At 45.2% G+C, this 25,209-nt stretch overlaps 1 protein-coding gene across 3 annotated transcripts in view; it reads right to left on the reverse strand.

The window, feature by feature from the left end:
* Positions 1 to 25,209, reverse strand: part of ephb1 (EPH receptor B1) — a 305,121-nt gene that overhangs the window by 122,198 nt on the left and 157,714 nt on the right. For all 3 annotated transcript variants that reach the window (XM_072669348.1, XM_072669347.1, XM_072669346.1), the window contains exon 5: positions 14,468 to 14,623. In XM_072669348.1, the coding sequence (XP_072525449.1) occupies positions 14,468 to 14,623 (156 nt within the window). The remainder of the gene's footprint in view (positions 1 to 14,467; positions 14,624 to 25,209) is intronic.

Consider the following 25,209-nt stretch of genomic DNA (forward strand, 5'->3'; position numbering starts at 1 on the left):
TTGAAGCTGATGTGTATTGATGATTTGCTAAACCTCACTACTCACACAACTATTTCAAAGCCTTCTAGTGCTTGAAAACATTTAAATTCCCACATTTGGGCTTCATGCACATATGGCATATGCTATAGAACTTCATTCCCAATGTCCATGTATCTCAGATATCCTTCTCCATTGATTGGTAGGCAGGCAGATTGTAAAGAAACAGGCTTTATTGATGATCTCATCAGCTGCTGCAGTGACATCTGCACATGTGTAAAGCTCCTAAACGAAGGATAGGCTTTATACTGGTCCTGTTGTTCAGACTGGTTTTGCCACCTATGGAGTCTTACCTACCATGTAGCCAATAGCCCAATATTGTGGTGGATGCTGCCTCACCACATTACTCTTCTATATAAGGCTATTGAACTTCTTCGCCCCCTCTCTCTACAGTACACAACAATGCACTGCACCTCGGCCATTCCCTGGTCCTCGTCCAGCGGCACAAACTTGCCGTAGAAGCTGTGAGCGAGCAAGATGAGGCACAGTGCGCTCAGGATGGTACACCTCGTCTCCCTCAGGCCAATACTGACCACTCAGCACACATCTCGGCCCCGCAGCACAATTGGAGACATGTTAAAGGCTCTGCCCTGTGCTGGTAGAGAGCAGTATAGTAATACACAAGAGCTGTGGTACATTTTTGCGAAGAGGGGGAAAAAATAATAAAATAATATAATAATAAATAAATAAATCCACTGTTCATACAGACAGTTTGTCACGGCTATAGAGACGACCAGTGAGCATCAAAGCATCAAAGAACTGCTCCTTTCCTTTTCTTCACTGTTCATGTTTACAGCATTAATAACTTTGTTTACTCTTTTATGTTTGCGAAGCGGAACTGAAATGAACCGAGAGAGTGAGAGAACAATGGAGCGAGAGAGAGCGAGAGTGAGCAAGAGATATAAAAAGAGAGTGGGAAATACTGCGACACACAATTAGTTTGGATTATTATTCAGTGCATCTGGCAACTGTAGGAAGACTGTGGATGCAGCGGCAGAGAAAGCAAGTTACAGAGTGTGTTACAGTAGTAAAGGATTACTGACTGCATCCAACCTACTGATCCTTCAGATCTGGAGGAAAATAAGTGTGGAGAATGAGGGGAAGTATGGGGACCTGTCATTGATTACTCTTCTACTTACTGTTAATGAGGGCAGCCGGGGTCTAAAGGGTTAGATAAGTAGGCTTGGGACCGGAGGATCACTGTGGGGTAAAGCAACACCTTGTGGAACTTTCAGGAATTTCGTATTCTGCGAATCTGGCGTGGAAGCTGGGCGAGTTTCCTCTCTCACTCTTGCTCTCTTTAGAGCTTTGCTCTGAAATTCCATTCCCACCTTTCTGAGACGCACCCATAGTCAGACCACCACACAGCGTACCTCAGTAACTACACACACCCAGAAAGACACATCCTCTCGCTCACACACACATACACACACCGCAAAACACTGAATACTGCAGATCCCTCAATAGAGAATACACACTAGAGAGAGAAAGAGAGAGAGTGCGCGAGTGACAGAGCAAGAGCGAATCAGAGGGGCTGAGAGAAAGTGTAAGTAAGGGTCAGAGTAAGGGAGCGAGTCAATGAGAGAGAGTCAGAGACAAGAAGAGAAAGTAAGAGTGTGAGAGTGCGAGAGAGAGAGTGGGTGTGGGTCACAATGAGAGCGCGAGAAAGAACTAGTGAATGAAAGAGAGAGAGGGGAGTCGAGAGATCAAGGCAGAGTGAGAGTTAGAGTGAGGGAGAGAGTGAGAATTAAGAAGTGAGAGAGAGTGAATGAGAGCGAGAGTGAGCGCGAGAGCGAGAACAGTAGAGCGAAAGACTGGGAGTGAGAAATAGAGAGCAGGAGAGAGTGAAAGAGAGACTTAGAGTACGATAGCGCGAGAGTGGGAGAAAAAGAGTCTTAGAGAAAGAGAGAAAGAGAGCGCGCAAGAGGAAATGAGAGAGAGAGAGAGAGAGAGAGAAGGGGAAATGAGGGCAGAGATCAGAGAACACTGTGGGTTCTGACACATTTAAACTGCTCTCTAAGGAACATTACAGTGAGTGCATTTCAGTTCATCATTTACACATCTCACATACAACACACACACACGCACACGCACGCACACACACACACACACTTCTTCCCACACCGTAATCATCAGAATCTGATCATAAAGACAATGTACACAAAATCCATCAGCAATAATATTAGTAATAATAGTGAGATAATGTATGAGTTGTAGAACGCCCCTAGTTAATTCAGTAGGCCATTGGCGGTGCTGCAAGTCAGGCAAGGCAAGCCTCTCTTTCTGAATGAATCATCCATCTGAGCAATGGCTTTCTCACCTCCATCCTCCTGTGAGACCTGCAGCTCCAGATCTTCTCTCCACAGCTGAAATCGAGACTTCCATCCATCCTTCCATCAGAGCTAAGCTGAGCTATGAGGTGCTGTAATGTGAGCCTTCTGATGATGTTGTGGATTTGGGTTTGCCAGACCTCTTCCTGTCAGACTGTCCTCCACTGTCCACTGTCCTCTCCTTTTTGATTATTTGACATGACTTAGGAAACGGTAATCACAGATGCTACACGTGCAAGGGTTAAAATGGTATGCCTGTCGTCCTATGAAAACACCCCGAACCCTAGATTCATTATGTAGTTTTTAGTAATGCAGAAACCATTCTGGTTTATTTGGAAGCCGTTTAGTTTGGCATATCAGTTTGCAAGGCTATGTTTTAGGGTTTTGTGAGTTGTGGCATTTTTGTAGTTTTTAGAGGAGTTAACAGAAGGTAAGATCTATGGACAAGGTTTAAGGGGTTTACCAAGCCATTCTGACAGAAATCTGGACATGCAAACTGTCCAAATCCCTCTTCTAGAGAGTGTAGCAACACTGAAACTAGGAAAATACTGGGAGGCCTGAATTATTAGCATCAATTTTGAACGTGTTATGTACTTCTATTGCTACAGAATAGCCATAAGATGCAAAACAATGACTTGTTCTTTAAAAAATACTTTTTTTTAAAATGCACATTATTATTATTATTATTATTACTATTATATATCTGTGAATGTAGGTGTTAGGGGTTTTGTACCAATGTCTGCCAAATTGTTGCTGGCTGAATTCAGAATTAGAGAGCATGTGCTAAGAGAAGCCATGAAGGAATTGTCTGCAGTAGCTGAAAAATCTAGTCAGCGATTGTGGATAAGATAGGGCTGAGGTGGAATAAGGAAAGGTAGTATGTGGTTGAAGATGTGGTATGGTGGGAGGTCTAGTCTTCAGTGTGCATATGCTGTTTATATAGTTTTACAGAAGTTGTGAGTAATCTGGTAAAATCCAGTAAAGCAAGCTTGGAGCGGAGTGTGTCTGGGATGCCAGACTTCATTGTTGAGCCTTTCGGAGATGTCATGGGTTTAATTCAGAGTGGTGGTTAGTATATGGATGGAGGGGATGGGATGGGTTGGGTGTACATATTAGGTGTGGTACTTGGTGGTCATGAACATAGTGTTATACTGTGCTTCTGGACCCTTGTCAAGCCAGTATCAGACCGTAGCTGTTGCTGTAAAGCACTGATGAAGGGAAGTGCCTAGCTCATTACCCGTGTGAAGAGGTTGTAATGTATTGGGTGATTAGAATAGGGGTGAAGGGAATGGCCTGGGGCCTATGTGAAACCCCAAGTATAAGGATCAGGATTTTACCTGTAGTATTTTACTCTTTTTTTAGAAAAAAACCTGGCAGAACTTTTTTTGCTAGTAGTGCTAACAAAGCCTGAGACTATTAACATACTGGGGTGCCCACTTATTTTCTTGTGGCAAGTTTTGATGATGATGAAATACTGAGGATTTTTCCTATTATTACGTAGCAGTGGGAGGCAACCTTCCTAAGCTCCCATCCGAACCTCCCGTTGTTTGTTGCGGCTGCATACGAAACAGAAAAGCCTCTGATAGGCTCCATTCCCCCTGTCCCGCTGCTCACTATGCCCTCCTCTACACGCTTATCAACAACCCCGTAACATTCATTTTTTAAATGTGCTGAGAGGACAGGTGAACAGCTGACACTGAGAGTGGATACAGGTGCGCTGCCAGGGATTTTAGGCCTTATGAAAAGATATTACACTGGGCCTCTCACCTCTAACAATTCTGCCAAAATACTCAGTACATTTTTGGGGGCCCTGTCAGTCACAGGACTTCAGAATCTAGAATCACCCTAACCTTTCCCCTGCGACCTTTACAGCAGCTCTGGGTGGATATACTCTTTACGGGATGCACTGAAGCCCAAATTCCATCCTCTGCCTATGAGGGCAGTCCCTGGCTCCTGACCTTGCACAGTTCTGACTTTTTATTTGCTCATGGATGTGCTTCATGTAAATGATATGAACTGGTGTAGGAGCAGAAGGAGATCTCGTCACTAGCACTCATATCTCCACCCTTTTTTAATGGCGTAGCACAGTTTACCGATCAGTCTGTACATCTTTTCCCACTCTCAAATATGTGCTTGCATTCAGAAAACTGGGTTGATTAAGGTTCAAGGTCTGGCAGTTATTAAATACAGTGTGTGTGTGTGTGTGTGTGTTCAGTTACAAATCCCTGAAGTGTTACAAAGGTGACCGAGAAAAAAACAAAAAGCTGCCGTCGTCCCTCAGCTTGCTCTAGCTGGTGCTAAGGCTAACCCACTGCATGTGTACTTCAATCTATAGCTCTTAACCTGCTGCACTGGCAAGGCTGGCTGTCAGTCAAAGCTATCGCCAGGGGTAACGGTGGAATAAAGAGCTCAGACACACACACACACACACACACACACTGGTATCAGAAACCCAATCAGAGAGAAATCGGCCCTGGCAACCGCTTAGCGTCCGATTAGTGCGCTAATACAAGGCTAACTGGGATTTGCTAAACGATTGAACGCGTCAAGCTGCTTTGTCAGTGTGTGTGTGTGTGTGTGCAGCGTTTAGACGCGGTCAGTGTCAATAAAGCAGGAAGGTCATCATTATCGCAGCAGTGGTCTGACACACATACATACACATACACACAGGTTTACCCTGGGGGGCTATACTGTATGTGTGTGTGCTTTTCTATGACATTAGGAGCAAGTCCTGCAGGTGAGGCTTAGAAGCACAATATATCTCGGTAGTTTTATGGGGGGCTGTGTGTGTGTGGGTGGGGTGGGGGTTCGCTGGCAATGGCAATGCTCTTCTTCCTACATCTTCACGGTATTTATTTATTTCACAGCCTTTTAACCGATGGTTGGACTTTCGCATCGGTTGGACCCAGGATTTGCTCGTATTTTATGGAATCGCATCTTACCTGCACCCGTACAACGCTGCCAAAGCCATGGGCAGCAACACAACCCCAAAGCATGGTAGACTCACCCCCATGTCCTCCAGACATTCCTTTGCTGATTGAGAGCTCAGAGTTGGAAGCCTGCAGCATATCTCAAACATCTGGGTTTGTGTCAAAAGTATTGGGACACCGACTCATTCACTGTTTCACCTAAAATCAAGGGTATTAAAAGACTAGCAGATTATCCTGCTTATGTTGGAGTAACTTTCTCTGTTCTCCAGGGAAGCTTTTCTACTAGATTTTGGAGCATTGCTGTGAGGATCTGATTGCATTAGGAGTGTTAATGTGGTCAGGATGTTGGATGATCAGTTGACAGTTCCACTGCTCCACAGCTTAATTTGTAGAGTATGTTTGCATAAGCAGCGCTGCATAGTAGAATGGTGCACTACCACACTTGACTCAGCTAAACCTTCTGGCAGGTTCTTGGCAGTCCTATGGGCTTCCAGACCTCAAGTTTTTCACCACCGTTCCTGTTAACTGCCATTTCTTAGCTACATCATGAACTGAGGAAACAACCTCCTGACCAAACACTCTGCTATATCCTTATAGTCTTCTCCTGCTTTGTGGGCATCTGTTATCTGAATGTTCAGGGGGAACTGTGCAGCAGCATGGAGAAGCTCATGGCTGCTGATTGTTGGGACAAGGTTAGAGGAGTCAGAGTGTTCAGAAAGCTTTGAAATTTGCATCATCAGGCCTTTAGTAACGATCGTGATGAATCCATAGTCATGACAAGCTAATTAAGGATGGAGATGCTGGTGAACGTTATATGTTGGGGTGCCCAAGTCCTTCACGCCACTGTAGGGGAGGATACTATTCCATCCTTTGCTGCACATTCATTACAGTGTGCTTAGTATGGTATGTGGTTTGGGACGCAGCCTGCGGCGTTCTGGTACATAGCATGCATGATTGTGAAAGTGCTTCACAGATGATGTGGTGATTGGACAAAATTGCAAGACCTGGCAAATACAGCAAGGATTGGCGGTAATCGTTTGAATTCTTGCCATTGCAAAATCGCAGAATCCTACAGGGAAAACCTGAAGGCTTTGAGGCGAGATGCGATACCTCGCTGGAGCACTGGATTACCGTTGGGACGAGGTGTAGAATTAGAGGCAAGGACATTTGCATCTATACTAGCTGAACCATGTACCACAGTGGTTACCCGATCCCAGGCTGCTATATACATAACCCCCTGTGACAACACACCGTTGCGCAAAAGTGTGTGTGTGTCTACACATAATTTTGAGACAGCATGTGCTTTCTCTGTGTGTATGTGTGTGTGTGCATGTGAGGGGGGCTTAAGGACACTGCAAAGTGGGTTGGAAGCAGTGGCTGCAGCTAGAGGATTAGCAAGGCAATTACAGTGGCTTAGAGTGTGTTTACTGCATCTGTACCAACACCACAGCCCTGTCCCTCTACTGCGCGTATGTGTTTGTGATGGAGCATATTGTGGGCTTAGTATGCGTGTGTGTGTGGTTGGAGGAACGTGATGGCTTAGGCCTATAGAGCTAGAGCTGCCGACTACGCCAATTCATGTTAAGTAGAGCAATTCTTGATGAAAAATACACGACAACAAAAACACTAATCTTTCTCTTCACTTCTACATTTCCTAATACTTTCAACACATCCATGTAAATAAGCAAAGTTCTGGCTTAATAGGGCCAATCGAGTAATGCAAATACCTTGTCTCTGCAAAACAGCATGTTTACAAGATCTTCCTTACTTTCCACGTAAAAAAAGACTGTCCGAGTCATGTTGGAGCTTTTTGGATCAGAGAAGCCTTTTTGCAGAACTATATAGACCTCTTTTAGCTCGGAGTGCAAAGAATAAAATAAAATATTACATAAAATATACTGTAATACTGTAAAATATTACAGGCTGTTGATTCTAAGACCTTCACACGCAACTTGATAATGGAAAAATCTGTAATGGAAAATAAATAATAATAATAATAATAATAATAATAATAATAATAATAAATAAATCATTTGTTCAAGGTAGAAGATGCTCAAGGTGAATCTTGGAAAACAGCTGTGACTGGCATTGCTCTCTGCTCTCTGTTATTACGTCTGTGTTTAGCAGCAGCCAAAATAACACAGAAAACACTGTTTCATAACACGTGTATGTATTCTGTGTAAAGTTAACACCCACTACTACTGACACTATCACCCAGTACTACTGACACTAACACCCAATACTACTGACACTATCACCCAGTACTACTGACACTGACACCCAATACTACTGACACTAACACCCAATACTACTGACACTAACACCCAATACTGCTGACACTGACACTCAATACTACTGACACTGACACTCAATACTGCTGACACTATCACCCAGTACTACTGACACTGACACCCAATACTACTGACACTAACACCCAATACTACTGACACTAACACCCAATACTACTGACACTAACACCCAATACTACTGACACTGACACTCAATACTACTGACACTGACACCCAATACTACTGACACTGACACCCAATACTGCTGACACTGACACTCAATACTACTGACACTGACACTCAATACTACTGACACTATCACCCAGTACTACTGACACTATCACCCAGTACTACTGACACTGACACTCAATACTACTGACACTAACACCCAATACTACTGACACTAACACCCAATACTGCTGACACTGACACCCAATACTACTGACACTGACACCCAATACTACTGACACTGACACCCAATACTACTGACACTAACACCCAATACTACTGACACTAACACCCAATACTGCTGACACTGACACTCAATACTACTGACACTGACACTCAATACTGCTGACACTGACACCCAATACTGCTGACACTGACACCCGATATTACTGACAGTAACACCCGATACTGCTGACACTGACACCCAATACTGCTGACACTGACACCCAATACTGCTGACACTGACACTCAATACTGCTGACACTAACACCCAATACTGCTGACACTAACACCCAATATTACTGACACTAACACCCAATACTGCTGACACTGACACCCAATACTGCTGACACTGACACCCAATACTGCTGACACTGACACTCAATACTACTGACACTGACACTCAATACTACTGACACTGACACTCAATACTGCTGACACTAACACCCAATACTGCTGACACTGACACTCAATACTGCTGACACTGACACTCAATACTGCTGACACTAACACCCAATACTGCTGACACTGACACTCAATACTACTGACACTAACACCCAATACTACTGACACTGACACTCAATACTACTGACACTAACACCCAATACTACTGACACTAACACCCAATACTGCTGACACTGACACCCGATATTACTGACAGTAACACCCGATACTGCTGACACTGACACCCAATACTGCTGACACTGACACCCAATACTGCTGACACTGACACCCAATACTGCTGACACTGACACCCAATACTGCTGACACTGACACTCAATACTGCTGACACTGACACTCAATACTGCTGACACTGACACTCAATACTACTGACACTAACACCCAATACTGCTGACACTAACACCCAATATTACTGACACTAACACCCAATACTGCTGACACTAACACCCAATACTGCTGACACTAACACCCAATACTGCTGACACTGACACTCAATACTACTGACACTGACACTCAATACTACTGACACTGACACTCAATACTACTGACACTGACACTCAATACTACTGACACTGACACTCAATACTACTGACACTGACACTCAATACTGCTGACACTGACACTCAATACTGCTGACACTGACACTCAATACTACTGACACTGACACCCAATACTGCTGACACTGACACCCAATACTGCTGACACTGACACCCAATACTGCTGACACTGACACCCAATACTACTGACACTGACACCCAATACTACTGACACTGACACCCAATACTGCTGACACTGACACCCAATACTGCTGACACTGACACCCAATACTGCTGACACTGACACCCAATACTGCTGACACTAACACCCAATACTACTGACACTGACGCCCAATACTACTGACACTGACGCCCAATACTACTGACACTGACGCTCAATACTACTGACACTAACGCTCAATACTACTGACACTAACACCCAATATTACTGACAGTAACACCCGATACTACTGACACTAACACTCAATACTGACAGACAATAATGCAGTAACACCCAATAATACTCACAATAACACACACTCTTATAAACCAGTATATTACCTATAATAATTTTTGATTTCCAAAGCTTTATCTAATTAACTAGCAAGCTGTCAGAGTGTTTGCGCATGCACACACACACACACACACACACACACACATACGTGTACATACAGACACAGTGGAAGTTTCTAAGGGAATAATTTAGGCTCTGATGAACACTCTAAGCTCTTTAGGCTGGACCCACTGACTCAGTCTCCCATGGAGAGGAATGAAGGGGGACCAGAGAGAAGCATATGGGCCTCCAGGGGGGAGAGGCACAGAGAGAGGGAGGGAGAGAGAGAGGGAGAGAGAGAGAGAGACAGACAGACGTACAGACTGAGGACTGAGAGAGAGAGCAATGGCCTCTGAGAGAAATGAGAGAAAGACAGAGCATCAATCAGTCCCCTAAGGGGGGGGGGGGGGAAGAGTAGAAGGAGGGAAGTATATAGGGAAGGAAGTGTGTGTGTGTGTGTGTGTGTGTATGTGTATGTGTGTGTATACGTGTGTGTGTGTGTGTGTGTGTGTGTGTGTGTGTGTGTGTGTGTGTATGGCTGGCTAGTCCTGGGTCGGGTAGTGGAGCTCCAGAACCCCGCTGATACACTCCCTGCTCTCCTATCCATCACTGCCCTAATCAGCCTCGTTTCACAACCTCTCTCTCTCTCTCTCTCTCTCTCTCTCTCTCTCATTCTCTCCCTCACACACTTTTTCCTCACACACTACCCACCGCTTCACAGCAGGCCCTGGAGAGAGGAGGAAGTGTATATGTGTGTATACAGAGAGAAAGAGAGAGAGAGAGAGAGAGAGAGAGAGAGAGAGAGAGCGTTTAAGCCAGGAGAGAGAGAGAGAGAGAGAGAGAGAGAATGAGAGTGTAAGAGGCCCTGAAGAAAAAATGAAAGTGTATGTGTGTGTAAAAGAGTAAGAGACCGTGAGTGTGAGGGAGAGCAAAAGAAAGGGAGAAAGAGAGAGAGAGAGAGAGAGAGAGAGAGAGAGAGAGAGAGAGAGAGAGAGTGTAAGAGGCCCTGAAGAAAAAATGAAAGTGTGTGTAAAAGAGTAAGAGACCGTGAGTGTGTATGAGGGAGAGCGAAAGAAAGGGAGAAAGAGAGAGAGAGAGAGAGAGAGAGAGAGAGAGAGAGAGAGAGAGAGAGAGAGAGAGAGAGAGAGAGTGTAAGAGGCCCTGAAGAAAAAATGAAAGTGTGTGTAAAAGAGTAAGAGACCGTGAGTGTGTATGAGGGAGAGCGAAAGAAAGGGAGAAAGAGAGAGAGAGAGAGAGAGAGAGAGAGAGAGAGGGAGAGAGAGAGAATGTGTGGAGAGGAGAGACAGTGAGTGAGAGAGGGAAGAGACACAGTAGACAGTGAGTAAAAGAAGAGACAGGGAGAGAGGGAGAGAGAGAGAGAGAGAGAGAGAGAGAGAGAATAAGTGAGAGAGGATAGACAGTGAGTGAACCAGCAGAGACAGAGTGAGAGAGGGAGGAAAGAGAGAAAGAGAGAGAAAGAGAGAGAGAGAGAGAGAGAGAGAGAGAGAGAGAGAGAGAGAGAGAGAGAGAGAGAGAGAGAGGGGGTAAGGAAACAGAAAAACAGGCGCAGACTCCTCTTTTCATGCAGCCAATTATTCGGCTGCTCTATGAATAAATAAGGCCTAACGAATCCATGAATGGCAAAATACACAAACCCCCTCCGTTTCCCTCTGAGGGTGAATTAAATCAAGCTGGATGTTCAATAACTCGCCACCTCCCGAAAAACAAAACTCCAGCCCAACACGAACTAACTTTGCGGCGGTGGAAGGGATGTTATTGGTAAAATAATGATGGCCGTAAGGATCAGAGCCTGGAGACTAATACTAATGATCCCACCATCCGTATGTATTTCTACAGAGCCCAGTGCTGCGCACTCGTCCCGGCCGCACGTGTTCATTTGAATTTCTGTCTTTTTTTTTCTCCGGACAAATGAGTCGCTTCGGCTTTCCGAACATTAAAACTTGGAATTATGCATGAGGAAGACAATAGCAGCTGTTCTTAATGGAAACTGTGTGAGCGTGTGTAGTTTTGCGTGCGTTACACACTCCGATTCACTTGTCTTGGTTGCGCAAGAAATCACCAGAACAGTGAAAGACAAAACCAAACAGGAAGACAGGTGAGGTGGATGCTTAAATAACGGTTACAGTGTGTGCGTGTGTGTGTGTGTGTTCATCCCAAATCTCAGCAGGCCTGCAGCATTGCAGTAATGGTTTCAATATTTCATTCATAAAAAAAGAAGAAGAAAAAAAAGAAACATCTGGTCTTTCATAAATTAGGATGATGAATAGTAAAGAGAGAGACAGAGAAAGATAGAGAGACATAGGGATATAGAGAGAGAGAGAGAAATTGCTTTTCTCCTGACCTACATAGCATGGTCCATTTCCTTTGTTCCCCAGTGACTATTCCGCATGAGGAGGAGGAGGAGCCAACAGCAAAAAGGGGCACGTCAATCAGTTCAACCAGCCTTCCCTTTTGCGCATGTCGGGATACTACTTTAACAGGTGTGTGTGTGTGTGCACGCACGCGAGTGTATTAGCGAATTACCTCGGAATTTCCGAGGAATAGACAGAGACTCCCGGGAGACCTAGGCGTTATCCAGTCGTTACAACTCAGGGTCCACAGGAACGTATTCCCGAACACGACTCTCTTCCTCCCTCATTGATCTTCCAGATGCCTCGGCGAGAGTCTGACCCACTTCTCCACATAGCTGCTCCGATGGAGAGCACCACTCGATCACATTAATGGCACGAAACTCCACCTGACCTACATATGAGCTCCGAGCTAGACTGCTCTACCTGCTCTCACGAACGCACAGCTACTCAAACCTAGCCCACTGGGATGCCCGTCTAGTCTGTATTTCTGTTCTGCCCCAGCTCCCAGCACAAGCCAGGTAATGAGCATTCTCCAGCCCTCCATTACCTGTTGTGTGTTCTGAGCTTTAACGGGACAAAACTGGACAGTGCGGGAATCCCTGGGGACCGAGCGGAGAAAGTTGGATAACAGAGTATGGAAGGAAGTGTGTGCTGCTGTACAAGAACAAGGGTCATCAGTCCTGGTCATGAAAAGCAAGAGTCCAGGACAGCCGCTGTAATACACCTGCTGGACTAAGCCAGGCAATTAACCTAATCAGAGGTCAAGTTCTTCAAAGGGAGAACTGATGGCCCTCTGTTGTTGAAGATACTCGGAGCAGCCTTTCAGGAATGCCAATATCATAAGGTACTTTGAGGATATATGAATATAAGACTGGGCATGTTCTTACACATTTCTGACACCCAAGTGATGAACATCCAACTCTGGGTTCCTAAAGGATCCTTGACTTACTCCTGATTCTCTGGTAGCAACCAGTTAAATTGGACGAAACAAGGAACTAGGTGGACATCCCTAAAAAATACACTGTTGAAAGGACAATACCGTTTCATTTAAACTGTGGAGGAACCTGTTTTACAGTGTTTTAAGAAAGCTTCTTCATAAAAGAACTGCTTTTTTATCCTTATGGATAAAAGTCTTTCCAAAGAGCTAAAGTTCATATCAGTGAGATACATATTCAAGAAGTTCCTGAGGAGCCTCTGGAGGTTCTTCAATTTAAAACTGTGGAGGGCCCCTTTAAAGTGCTTTCCGAGTGGTCCAGTGGACAAAGGCGCCGCCAGTATGACCCAAGGATCACTGGATCCCTGATCATGCTGCCCGCCATCAGCAGCCGGAGCCAGTCTGTCCTCACAATATCACTTCATGATGTTGCATTGGCGACAGTTTGAAAAGAGGTGGTGGCTGGTTGGAGTGTTGGAGGAGGCATGTAGCAATTTCCACCCTCCCAGTGTCAGGAGCATTACATGTGATAGGGGTAGAGTGCCAACGATTGGAGAACAAAATAAATAAATAAATAATAAAAAAAGAACCTTCATATATATATATATATATATATATATATATATATATATATATATATATATATATATATATATTAATATATATTTAATATATATTTATATTTTCAAAAATAGTAGCCTAAAGATACTCCAGGAGCCTTCATTCAATGGAGTCAGTGGAGAAACCCTGGAATACTGGAATCCTGAAGAAATGGTATATGTGGTTGAGGGTATATAAGAAATTGGGCTTGGTCTCATTAGGTGAAAAGATTTATCTGGCTTACTAGACCTTGATTACTTGGTTTGGGTTGGAAACTTGAATAGAACACAACTGGGTTAGAGTCTCCAGAGACCAGATCGGAAAGGCTGGTATTAGAGCATGGCTGAAGTGTTGCACTGCCAGTTACGCAGCATAAGATATTAGATGGGTCCTTGAGAAGCTCAGCCATCTGCTTCCCAGTAATGCCAGGACAGTTCCATAGGATACACAACTAATCCCCTCGATTACCTTGTTCAGGCTGGGAGCTTGAATTGAACAAAACTGGGGAATAGATGGGTTGGGTGTCTGACTAGCACACCTAAGAGTTGCTTCTCTGTAAAGGCAATAGTTTATGTGGCTGAGGCTACAGTATGTAAGAACTGGCCGTGGTCTGATGAGTAGGAAAGGACGGTCAGATTTTCTGTCCTCATGGTTATGCAGTCTGTATTCGGATTCCAAACCTAAGGGATCCCCAAAATGTTCCTGTGGACCTGTCCCAAGTTGGGAATTTGAATAGAACAATGCTGGAATTGGTTGGGGGTCCTTGGTGACTGCCTCTGGCATCCTACATTAGACTCTGTGTGCAGAGACTGCTGTCTGGCTCCCTGCACCCAGTGTTGGCCTTTAATCTCCTTGGACTGGTAGTGCCAAGACTTCTTTAAAATAATCCAGTGACCTACCAGGCCTGGAAACCGCATTCTTTTTGTAGACCATTGCTTACTAGCAGGTGTGTGTGTGTGTGTGAGGTGTATGAACTCACTGGTGCAGGGCATGTCTGGCTGGTCTCCGTCTGCTCTGTAGTAGCCGTTCCTACAAACGCAGATGGTGGAGGCCTCAGATGTGGATCTACTGTTGGGGGGACACTGCAGACACAGCTCCGTGCCCTGACTCGACTTAAACGTCCCCGGAGGACATGCTGCAGAGAGAGAGAGGGGAGAGAGGGGGGAGGGGGAGAGAGTGTGAGAGCGATAACTTAGTGTTGGAACAGTCATTTCTGTAAAATCATAGCATGTCTGAGGTAGAGGATGAATATAAAATTACACACTTCCTCTGAGAGCCGGAGAAATGGAGGAGAGAGAGCGCGAGAGAGAGCGCGCGAGAGAGAGAGAGCACAGCTGAATTTAAGGTTGAAATAACTTATTTGTAGCAAAGTCACAGCATGCTAACACTAGCCATGGACATAAAAATCTGACTTTCACACCCTCACACCAACTAATAAGAAAGATGAGCTAAGAAATGGTTCCTAAGTAAGTTGTAGATGTTAATATGTACACTGAAGAATGGCGGTGACATTCAATAGCCTAGCCTCCAATTCCAGATCAGATCTATGTGAATCCGTAAATTGTGGAATCACGTTCCTACACTTCCAAGAACCTTTTCTTCAAGGTTCTGCAAGGTTCCTTGGAGGTTCCTCCACAGTTCCAAATTAAAGTCCCCCTAAAAAACTCACTTTTAACAGTGTAGCAAGCCACTCCTACATAGAGTGTCATCCAATGGCAGTTTTTTCTAACAGGGGTTCATAACTGTTTGGTAAAGAAGACCTCATTGTAGAACAGGGGTGTCCAGTCCACAGTTTGCAGACCTAATGCTACCAAATGCTAATCCAAGTACATTGGATCAGGTATACTTGCACAAAATTGCACCGAAATCCGGCCCTCCAGGACCGGAACTGTCCACCCTGTCATGGGACTAGTCGACGATTACAACCAGAGGGTTGAGCTTGTCTTGTTTGATAATCAGCAGTGCTGAATGTCTTATTGATCTGACACTGGCTTGTCTTACTAGTTGTGCACTGGGGAGCCATTTATATATGTCTAAAAGCTCATAGACACCTGCTCAACCCACACTTCTCCTGATATCCAGGGTATTTACAGGGAATTTGTTCTCCCTTTGCTGCAATAACAGCCTCGCCTCTTCTGGGAAGGCTTTATACTACATGTTGGATCATTGCTGCTGAGGAGATTCGACTGCATTCAGCTAGTAGACAGTTTGTTCCACGGCTCAAGAGCCCAATGCTGAGGGCTTTATACCCCTTTAGTTGACCATTGGCATTGAGTATGGTGACCATACTCAATGCTTTATTATGTTGGATGGGAGACTAGTTCTGGATACAAAACAAAGGTCATTCCAAAGGTCTTGGATGGCGCTCCATCCCTCCAGAGAATGCAGTTCCACTGCTCCACAGCCCAGTGCTGGGAATTGTATACCCCAGGTACCGATGTTGGGGATCCAAAAAAGAATCTTGGATACAGATCCACTGCTTAACAGCCCCAGTAATCATCTTCTTCTCAGAGCTCATTGCTCAGAACACCCACCCCTTACACTTTCAACCAAAAGGTTCATGTTAAGGCTAGCGTGGAGCAAGGATGGCTTACTTTACAAAGACAGGAATATGCTTGGCTGTGTAAAGGGTAAAGGAGTGCAACCAAGCCCCAATACTGGGGTGATTTACTGATTTACTGACTTTAGGCATTCTCGATTATTAAAAAAATAAACTGTAAACTGGTTGGGGGTGGGGAGGGGGGGGGGTGTAGCAATAGCAGCTCCAAAAGCATCTCCACTCATCTGGAACTCTGGCTAATTAATGCTTCATCATGCGGTCAACAAATAACAGAATCCTAAATCCTAATACTGACCCAGTACAGAACTTTAGCAATTACCACACCGATATGAATGCATGTGCTGCTGCTCATTAATATGCATCACATGAGATGCATAGGAGGAGCATGGATGATTAATATGTTGATTTATCATCCGGCACATCTATTTGCATCCAGAAACTGTCGAAGAGAGGAGGGAGGGTAAACAAAGAGCAGGACGATCGACCAGAGAGACGGATGGGTGCAGCAGAGGGAGGGACGGAGGGAGTGTCTTCCCCTGGTTTAATGAGAGAGGAGAGGAATAACTCGTTCCTCTTTCTCAGCCCGAACGAGCCGGCTCCGTCCTCCCGGTGATGAAGAGATTAAATCTCCACACCTTCCCCTCCCCCCACCAAAGCTTTTAGAGATTTAATTAAACATTTTACAGTTCATTAAAAACAAAAGGAGATATGCAGGGTTCTGAAGGGGCAGATCAAATTTTATTAGATGGTTAAATATTTAACAGTGGCCTTTTAGCCCCCGCGACGCGGAGCGTAACTTTATCAGCTTCAGAAGTACGAGACCATGTCCGTAAGGTCGGTTTTCCTGCAGGACTGCAGGAGGAAGGACGGATGCACTGGCTGTGGATTCTAGGTGACCAAGGGCTTCAAAAAGAGAGCCGCTGATAAAGCTACAGAGTGTTTTATGAGTTAAAGGTGGGATATCCATGATGCTAACAGCCGGGCTCGGCAGGGTTGGAGCCGCAGTGCTGTAAGACAGAACAACCGGGTTCACCAGGGTTGAAACGGGTTAGCCGTGTTGATAGCAGCCGGGCTCAGCAGGGTTGGAGCGAGATAGCCATGATGCTAAAAGCCAGACTCAGCAGGGTGTGGAACTGCAATGCTAACAGGAACGGCAGCTGGGCTCAGCAGGGTTGGAGCTTTGATGCTAACAGGAACTGCAGTAAGGCTCAGCAGGGTTGGAGCAGGTTAGCCACAATGCTAGCAACCGGGCTCTGCTAGGTTAGAGCAGGATGGCTATGGTAGGAATCAGATGAAACAAGAAGAGCACACAGGCAAGACATATGGAGAGGAGGCATTCCCTGAAAGACGGCACAGACTCAATGAATATGGGCTGAAAACCCTGGTGGAATTGCTGCCTCCTTATCTTACTGCTCCGTTTGCTGAGAACATGACCAGAGAAGGGTGGCGTGGCTGAAAACACTGAGTGGCAGAACGTATCATATAGTGCAGCTAATAACTGATTAAATATTGTGTAAGACGGTTAGTCTGTGACTCCTCCTTCTCAATCTGCAGGTAAGAACTCCCCTATCACATGACGTCCTCAGACTGGGAGGCTTTTGACAATGGAGCGCTGAGCCAATGCTGTTTTTTTAACTGAGGAACACACTTGATATGCAGCAGTTAGACTGTAGGGCCACCCCAGAGTCGTGAAATTGCACTACTTGAAACCCAGCAGATTTACCTTATGTGTATCTGTGTGTCTCAGATTTATTGTGATCTGTGTGTCTCAGATTCATTGTGATCTGTGTGTATCAGATTAACCGTATGTGTGTATCTTTATCTCTCGAAATAAAAGACAGGAGATCATAAGTTTGAGTCCCATTAACAAACAGCATGGCCTGGAATCTTAGAATAGGAAGGCCTCACACAATGTGATAGGGGGGGTTCTAAGGTACAGATGGGAATAATAAGAGTAAACAAACTCCGGGGAAGAATGTTTTTTGAGGCTCAACTTAAAAGGTGAGGTTGACCAAACTGAGATGAAGTGATGATGAGGTGCAGTATGCCTGCCATCTTCCTCTGTTAGTACTGCATGTGACCGATCCGGGTTTTGGCAGACAGAAGCAAATAAATAAAAGCAGGAATTTGAGGGAAAATAAGAAAAGAGAGAGAGAAACATTTGGTTCACAGCTTTATCCACACACACACACACACACACACACACACACACACACACACACACACACACACACACACACACACACACACACACACACAGGACAGAATGTGTGAAGGTGTGGGCAGTGTGGTGGGGGTTGACAGACAGCTTTTGACCTGGCCCAACTGACGCTGACGCTGCCTTCTGCTTCTGCAGCACACACACTCAGACACACACACACACACACACACACACACACACACACACACACACACACACAGCACTGGATTCCAAAAACTGCAACACTTCAACACCTTCTCCAACCCACACAATGCAATAATATAACAGTTATGAAACAAGCTGGGTTGCTGGTAAACAACCCATCCACCCTAACACAGAGAGAGAGAGAGAGAGAGAGAGAGAGAGAGAGTCCCACTGGTATTGGATGGAGCTCCACCACTCCAGAAAAGGCAGTTCCACTGCTCCACAGCATGGTGGCTTTATACCCCTTTAACTGATGCTTACCATTGGACATGGTGACATTAACTGTTGGGTTAGAAGAACTATTCGTGGTTCTACAGGGAACCCTTTTTGTATAAGAGATGGGAGTGTCTAGAACCTTCATAGGCTCTTCACTCACACATCCCCTTTACAACCATGGTTCTTTGGAGTGTTTGGCTCAAGTGCTGCTGCTCCAGAGCTTCTCGTTCTCCAGCCAATACATTTCTATTTTGCAAGCTGTGCGTGTCAGCAATAGGTATATTTTAAGCCCCAGGGATCCTACATCCTAATCCCTCTCTCTCTCTCTGACTCTCTAACTAGGCCCCCAGTGTAAATGTACAAAAGGATACCTCATGAATATCTTCCCACAGTCTAATAAAGGTCTGCTGTATTTCACCAGTATTGCTCTCCTCTCCATGTAGAATGGGCGGCCCTAAAAGTGGGTCAGGTTTACATCAGCATATCCCTGACCCATCGCAAGTCTAACCTGGCTCCCCCCTCCCTCAGAGCCTGGGCAACCTGGAGAGCTAAAGCTATAGCTAAACCAAGTCATCCCTTGCGTCCAGCGCCTGCCGTCTCTCCGCTTCACAGGACATTCACCGTAGCCAGAGAGATCTGCTGCCTGCCGCCTACCCGTATCCCACCCTACCAGCACAGGATGTAACCAGCTGCTGAAGCGGAGAAGAAGGGAGAGCAAAGGGGGCCGGACGGGAGGGACGATGCGGCACGTGGGGTGGGCTCTCTCTTTAGCCCCTCTCTCTCTCTCACTCACTCACTCACTCACACTCTCTTTCTCTCTCTCTCTCTGTATCTTTATCTCGCTCATCTTGAACAAATAAAGGTCAGTGTTAGAATTCAGTTTTTTCTCAAACACACACACACACACACACACACACACACACACACACACACACACACAGAGGCCTAAGTGAGTGTATGTTTAATGATGTGTGCAGAGTCTACCCTGAGGCCGATGTTTACTGTGGGAGACGATGCTGGGATTGCGTTGTAATGAATATAATGCTGAATCAGCACACACACACACACAGACACGTGCGCACACACTCGGTGAGCAGCTCATGGCTATGAGTGTCTATTATGTGTAGCTTATTTGAGTTGTTACACATAGACCCCGCCCACTCCCCCAAACCTTAACACTAATTAAACTCCTCTGACATAAGACAGGCCAAAAACTCTGCATGCAGTCACACACTCACACACTCACACACTCCCACACTCTGACCCTGTTAAATGCCATTCTTATCAGTGCCTTTCATGCTGATTGTTTGCGGCTTGTTCTGAGCACTCTATAAGGAGAAACGCAGCCAATCAGACACACTCATTAGAAGTGCGAGCAGGACCGGCTGCTGCCGGCATTCCGCTCCTTCTTTAATTCTCCCCAAAGTGCTGGAAAGTTCCACCAGCCTCTTTATTTATTTCTTTTAGCTAATTGAGCTCGCGTGTTCTGAGCGTGAAGCTTCCACATCAAATCCATTAATTAACTTCACTGCCTTTCTCCGTCATAGGGGAGATCCGTGAAGCGCAAAGCCGCAAACTACAGAGGCCTTATGGGGAGAGGGAGCGAGCGTGTGCGCGAGAGCTAGAGAGACAGAGAGAGATAGAGAGAGAGCTTGGCGGAGAGCCCGAAGCATTTGCTGATTCGGAAAAGCGGAGGCGTTCTCTTTTCCTCAAAAGAGCAATCCAGCCATTCTGGAGGAGATGAAAGAAAGAGCTTTTGCCGTGCTCGACTTCTCCAGCGTCTTAAATGAAGCATGTGTGTGTGTGTGTGTGTGAGTGTGTGTGTGTATGTGTGTGTGTGACATAAGAAGTGGAAAGTAAACACCATCTCTGTCATTATTAATAATTAACCCTTATTAACATATCAGAGTCATTACCGTCGCTCTGCTATACCATCCCAATTACATATCTAATTACACACTGAGCTAATTGCACAATTGTCTGTCCAAATGTTTGTGGACACCCCTTCTAATGAATGCATTCAGCTACTTTAAGTTGTACTGCCAATAGAATAGGACTCTCTGGGGCCGCTAAACAAGAACCTATGGACACCATGCCTAATGCCAGGCGTGGGCTAGAGGGGTATAAAGCCCCCCAGCACTGAGCTAAGGAGCAGTGGAACTGTGTTCTCTGAAATGATGGTTGGTGCTCCATCCAATACTTTTGGATTTGGATTTTTGGATTCAGCAATGCTAAATAAATCTAGTAGCAAGCCTTCCCTGAACGATTGAGTCAGCAATGGGTGCAACTTCATTAGAAAGGGTGTCCACAAATATTTGACATGACGGGAACATGCATCCGACAAACAGCCATCATTCCTTACCTGGCCCGCAGAAGGGCCTTAGACAGTGCTGCTGTGTGGACTACAAGGCTCACAGTGTTGTAGGGGTGTAACGACTCATTGAATCCAGAATTTGACTCCATATGATTCAGTGGTGTCTTGATTTTCTATATAAAATGTTATATAAGCTAACATGCTAGCCACAAGCTAACATGCTAGGCACAGTGCAATGGCACAATGTGACATGCTACACTGCAATGTATCGTACAATATTCAACATATTTCACTGTGCCCTTGTACCATGACTAGCATGTTGTGGCTTGTGGCTGGTGAGTTACCTTGAGGCTAACACAGGCCTGCTGTTGACCAGATATTATTTGGGTGGGGGACACTGACATGCCTGAGAGTTGCCAACCGCCCAAAATACCCAGCCAAGACTGGCTCTGTGGTCAGAAACTGACCACTGATAAGAGCTACAGGATGACCAACCCCAACTGTGCACCAACAGATGGACTACCACAGTTACCTGTACACCAGCAAGGTGGAGCGACAAGGTTTCCAATAAAGTGGCCAATTTGTGTCTCTAATCTTGACCTTTGGGTCATTTAGAGGATTATGTTTGTTATGAAAACAAAAGATGCAGGTGGGTATAAGTGTGTGCGTGTGTGTGTGTGTGTGTTTGTTGTGCCGGGGTCAAAGTAACCGGTCAGGGCTATAAGAATGTGTGTGGAGTGGGTGTATGGATATTCATAAACACATTATGCTGTAAAAAGTCATGGAAGGGCCATCTGGCCTCTCACTCTCCCATGGGCTTTCTTCATGGGGAGAGTACAAATATTTACAACACACACACACACACACACACACCAAGACTCCAATCTGTGCCGGCTTCCCTCTGTGTGCTTGGGGAACTTACTTACACACACACACACACACACACACACACACACACACACACACACACAGAGAGACACGAGAACAGGACTCATTTAAATGCCACTTCAAAGCTACAGATTGCACAGCCCTAAGGGCCAAAGGACACACACTGTTCACACTCTCAAACACAATCACAACACGTGTCCAACAGTGCAGAGGGACATATGCAAAGCACACACACTTGCTCACAACTAGTCCAGACAATTCTGCAGGGCTAGATCCTTTCATAGCAGCTCGAACTGGAAGCCTGACTCCACTCCGGATGCAATCATTTGTTGCTGGAATTTAATGGATGCTGTGAGAGGAATATAAATAGTGCTGTTCTTCAGTGAGTATGGCTTCAGTTACGCACTCCACTGACCTGTCCAGGATCCGCCCACAAATACGTTGTCATTAGGGCAATACCGGTCACCTGTCAATACGTTACGAATTTCACGAACAGGGGGTGCGATTCAGCGTACCACGATATCTTACAATACTGTAAGCAAGACAAAATACTTCGATTTAAGTAAAACTGTCATAGCTGACATTTTTATCCAATCAGAACAGTGGGATCTGAAGTCAGGGTACAACACTGCTCTCTAGTGGTCAGGGTTTTAATTCATCAAGACAATATTCTGTGATTAATTATGAAGTCAAAATGCTAGCTAGCACATCCTTGAATTTTTAGGAGGTAGTAAAATAAATGTCTAGAGAAATCCTCTTATTTTATAATATTTTGGGGTCATTTTGAGAACTTTAGCTTCCAACACGCCGAAGCTCCGAGCTTTAATAGAGAAATTCCTCCAAAACTTTTAGGAGATAAATGGATGATCAGTCATTGGGCTGGATGAAGCTAGGAGCTAAGAGAGGAGCAGCTGTGTGTGTGTGTGTGAGAGAGAGAGATGAGGGAGGGGTGAGAGAATGAGAGTTAGTTAGTTATGAGATTTAATCCATATTTCAGCATTAATAAAGTGTAATCTACGCTCAACAGTGGCAGCGCTGGGTCAAACTTGGTAAGATGATTCATTTTCACTATAAAAAAGGTTAACGTGTTAAAGCTCGCAGATTAATCGTGTGCATTAATGTGGACAGCACTAATACACACACTCATTTACATGAGTACTATGCCTTTACTGCTAGGACTGTGCCCTTTTTTTGCTCTTCCAGCAGCTTCAAGACCTCATGGTATGGATTCCACGAGATGTTGGAAACCGAAAAAGGCGACGCTGATGGTAAAGCAGGACACGTCCACTTCGGACTGACTTCTGTAAAACTTCAGTTGACAAGAAAGAATGCATTCACGTGTGCGGCCGAGATTACAGCACAGTCTCTTACTCGGCACTCACAGACCGAAATTAATCATTTTAACTCGAAACGAAGCCATTCTTTTGACCCGTCAATAGACTGAAGAGGCCTCAAGCAAACCTACAGGTCACTTTAGCCTCATCTATCTTCATGAACCCATTTCAACACACATACACATATGCTGAGTTCAAAGATCACAAGCTATCTGCTGCTTTGCCCTTTAGGGTGACAAGGACGGGCAAGATACTGGAATACATAAAGAGGTGTGTGTGTGTGGGGGGGGTTAAATTGACATGGGCGAAGAGAGTACTTTATCTTACCTTTGAATAGGCTTGAATGTGTGTGCGTGTACCTGTGTATGTATGTGTGTGTGTGTGTGTGTGTGTGTGTCTACTCGCATTTGCCTGTGCTTTTTACTCAATAGGACAGTGATGTATGAAGCTGACCAGATAAAACTGAGCTGCTTCTTCACTTCACTAGATAAAGGATTAGTGTGTGTGTGTGTGTGTGTGTGTGTGTGTGTGAGAGAGAGAGATACACACAGAAAAAGAATGAGACAGGTGAAAGTGAGGGCATCACGATTTCTGGCTTCTCAGAAAATCTGTCTGGCTTTTCTTCAGCCAGCCTGACGGCCCCCCTCTGTAAACCCGTAACGCAAACATTTCCGAATACGTCTGATCTTTATTTATCTTCACTGGCTGGGTTCCTTTGCAGAAAGCACGGTTCTGAATTATGCAGGAGCTCTAAAAACGTACGCCGGCGCCAATTTTATGATTGATCTCTGGATCACGATTTTGGATCAATACGTGAAACCTTGCTTTGATGGCGATGGAGCTCCATCCAGTACCTTAGAGACGAGCTGGAGAGGTGTTTGTGTTCCAGAACTAATCATCTAACGTCATTACCTGACGTTCATGTTGGCTGAATGCAATCAAACCCTCACAGCAATGTTTCAACATTGATTGTAAGTTTTCTCAGAAGAGTAGAGGCTGTACTGCAGCAAAGGGATGGTAAAATTCGGGTTCGATTCCCGGGCTCGGCAAGCTGCCACTGTTGGGCCCTTGAGCAAGGCCCTTTACCCTCTCTGCTCCCCGGGCGCTGGAGTTGGCTGCCCACCGCTCTGGGTGTGTGTGTGTACTCACTGCCCCTAACACGTGTGTGTGTGTGAGTGTGTGTTCACTACCAGATGGGTTAAATGCGGAGGACACATTTCGCTGTACAGTCCACACTGTACAGTGACGAATACGTGCACCTTTATCCTTATCCTTTTAAATGGCAAGCTCCCAATGAATATGTCTGATTTCAGAAGAAACGTTGGGTGAGCAAGTGTCCACAGCCCGTAGTTTCCTAAAGGTCCTGAACTACACAGCATTCCGAATGGAGGGTCTCCAAGGAAAAGAAAGTATACTGCAGGACTGGGCTTAAACCCTGGTATTGGGGAACCCCTGATCCGCATATTTAAAAGGTTTCAGTTGTTAAAACTCAAAGAACTCTTTTCGGTGTTTCTTTGCCTGGTTAAAGGATTCTTCGGCGTGGTGGAAACCTTCAGTAGATGGACCAGGGTTAGGAACTGAATATATAGTGGGTGGATGGCGTCTCTTTTTTTCCTAATAATGAAGGGAAAAAAATAAAAAAGTTTATACTAAAACCATTGCTTCAATGGTTCTTTGCCTAGCTAAAGGGTGCTAGAATGGACACGGCCATGGAGCTTGGAAGTTGAGCTCATCTTTTTTGCCCCTATAATTAAGACTTCAACACCAAGAGGAACCTGAGGAAGAACCTATCACCCTCTGCGCGAAACAGATTAAACAGATTAGACAGATCTGGGAAACGGACCTGAGATTGTGGACTACAGACTGTGCTGGACATCACCAGGATGGTATCTGTTCCACAAGTTGGGTAAGAAATTTCATATGAATGGAGGAAGAACAGTGGGAGCCAAAGGCACTAAACACGAGCAATAGAGGGAGAAGCTTTTCAGAAATGTTATGGAGGTCA

Source organism: Salminus brasiliensis, chromosome 23 (assembly GCF_030463535.1).
Source record: "Salminus brasiliensis chromosome 23, fSalBra1.hap2, whole genome shotgun sequence".
NCBI classification, from domain to species: Eukaryota; Metazoa; Chordata; class Actinopteri; order Characiformes; family Bryconidae; genus Salminus; species Salminus brasiliensis.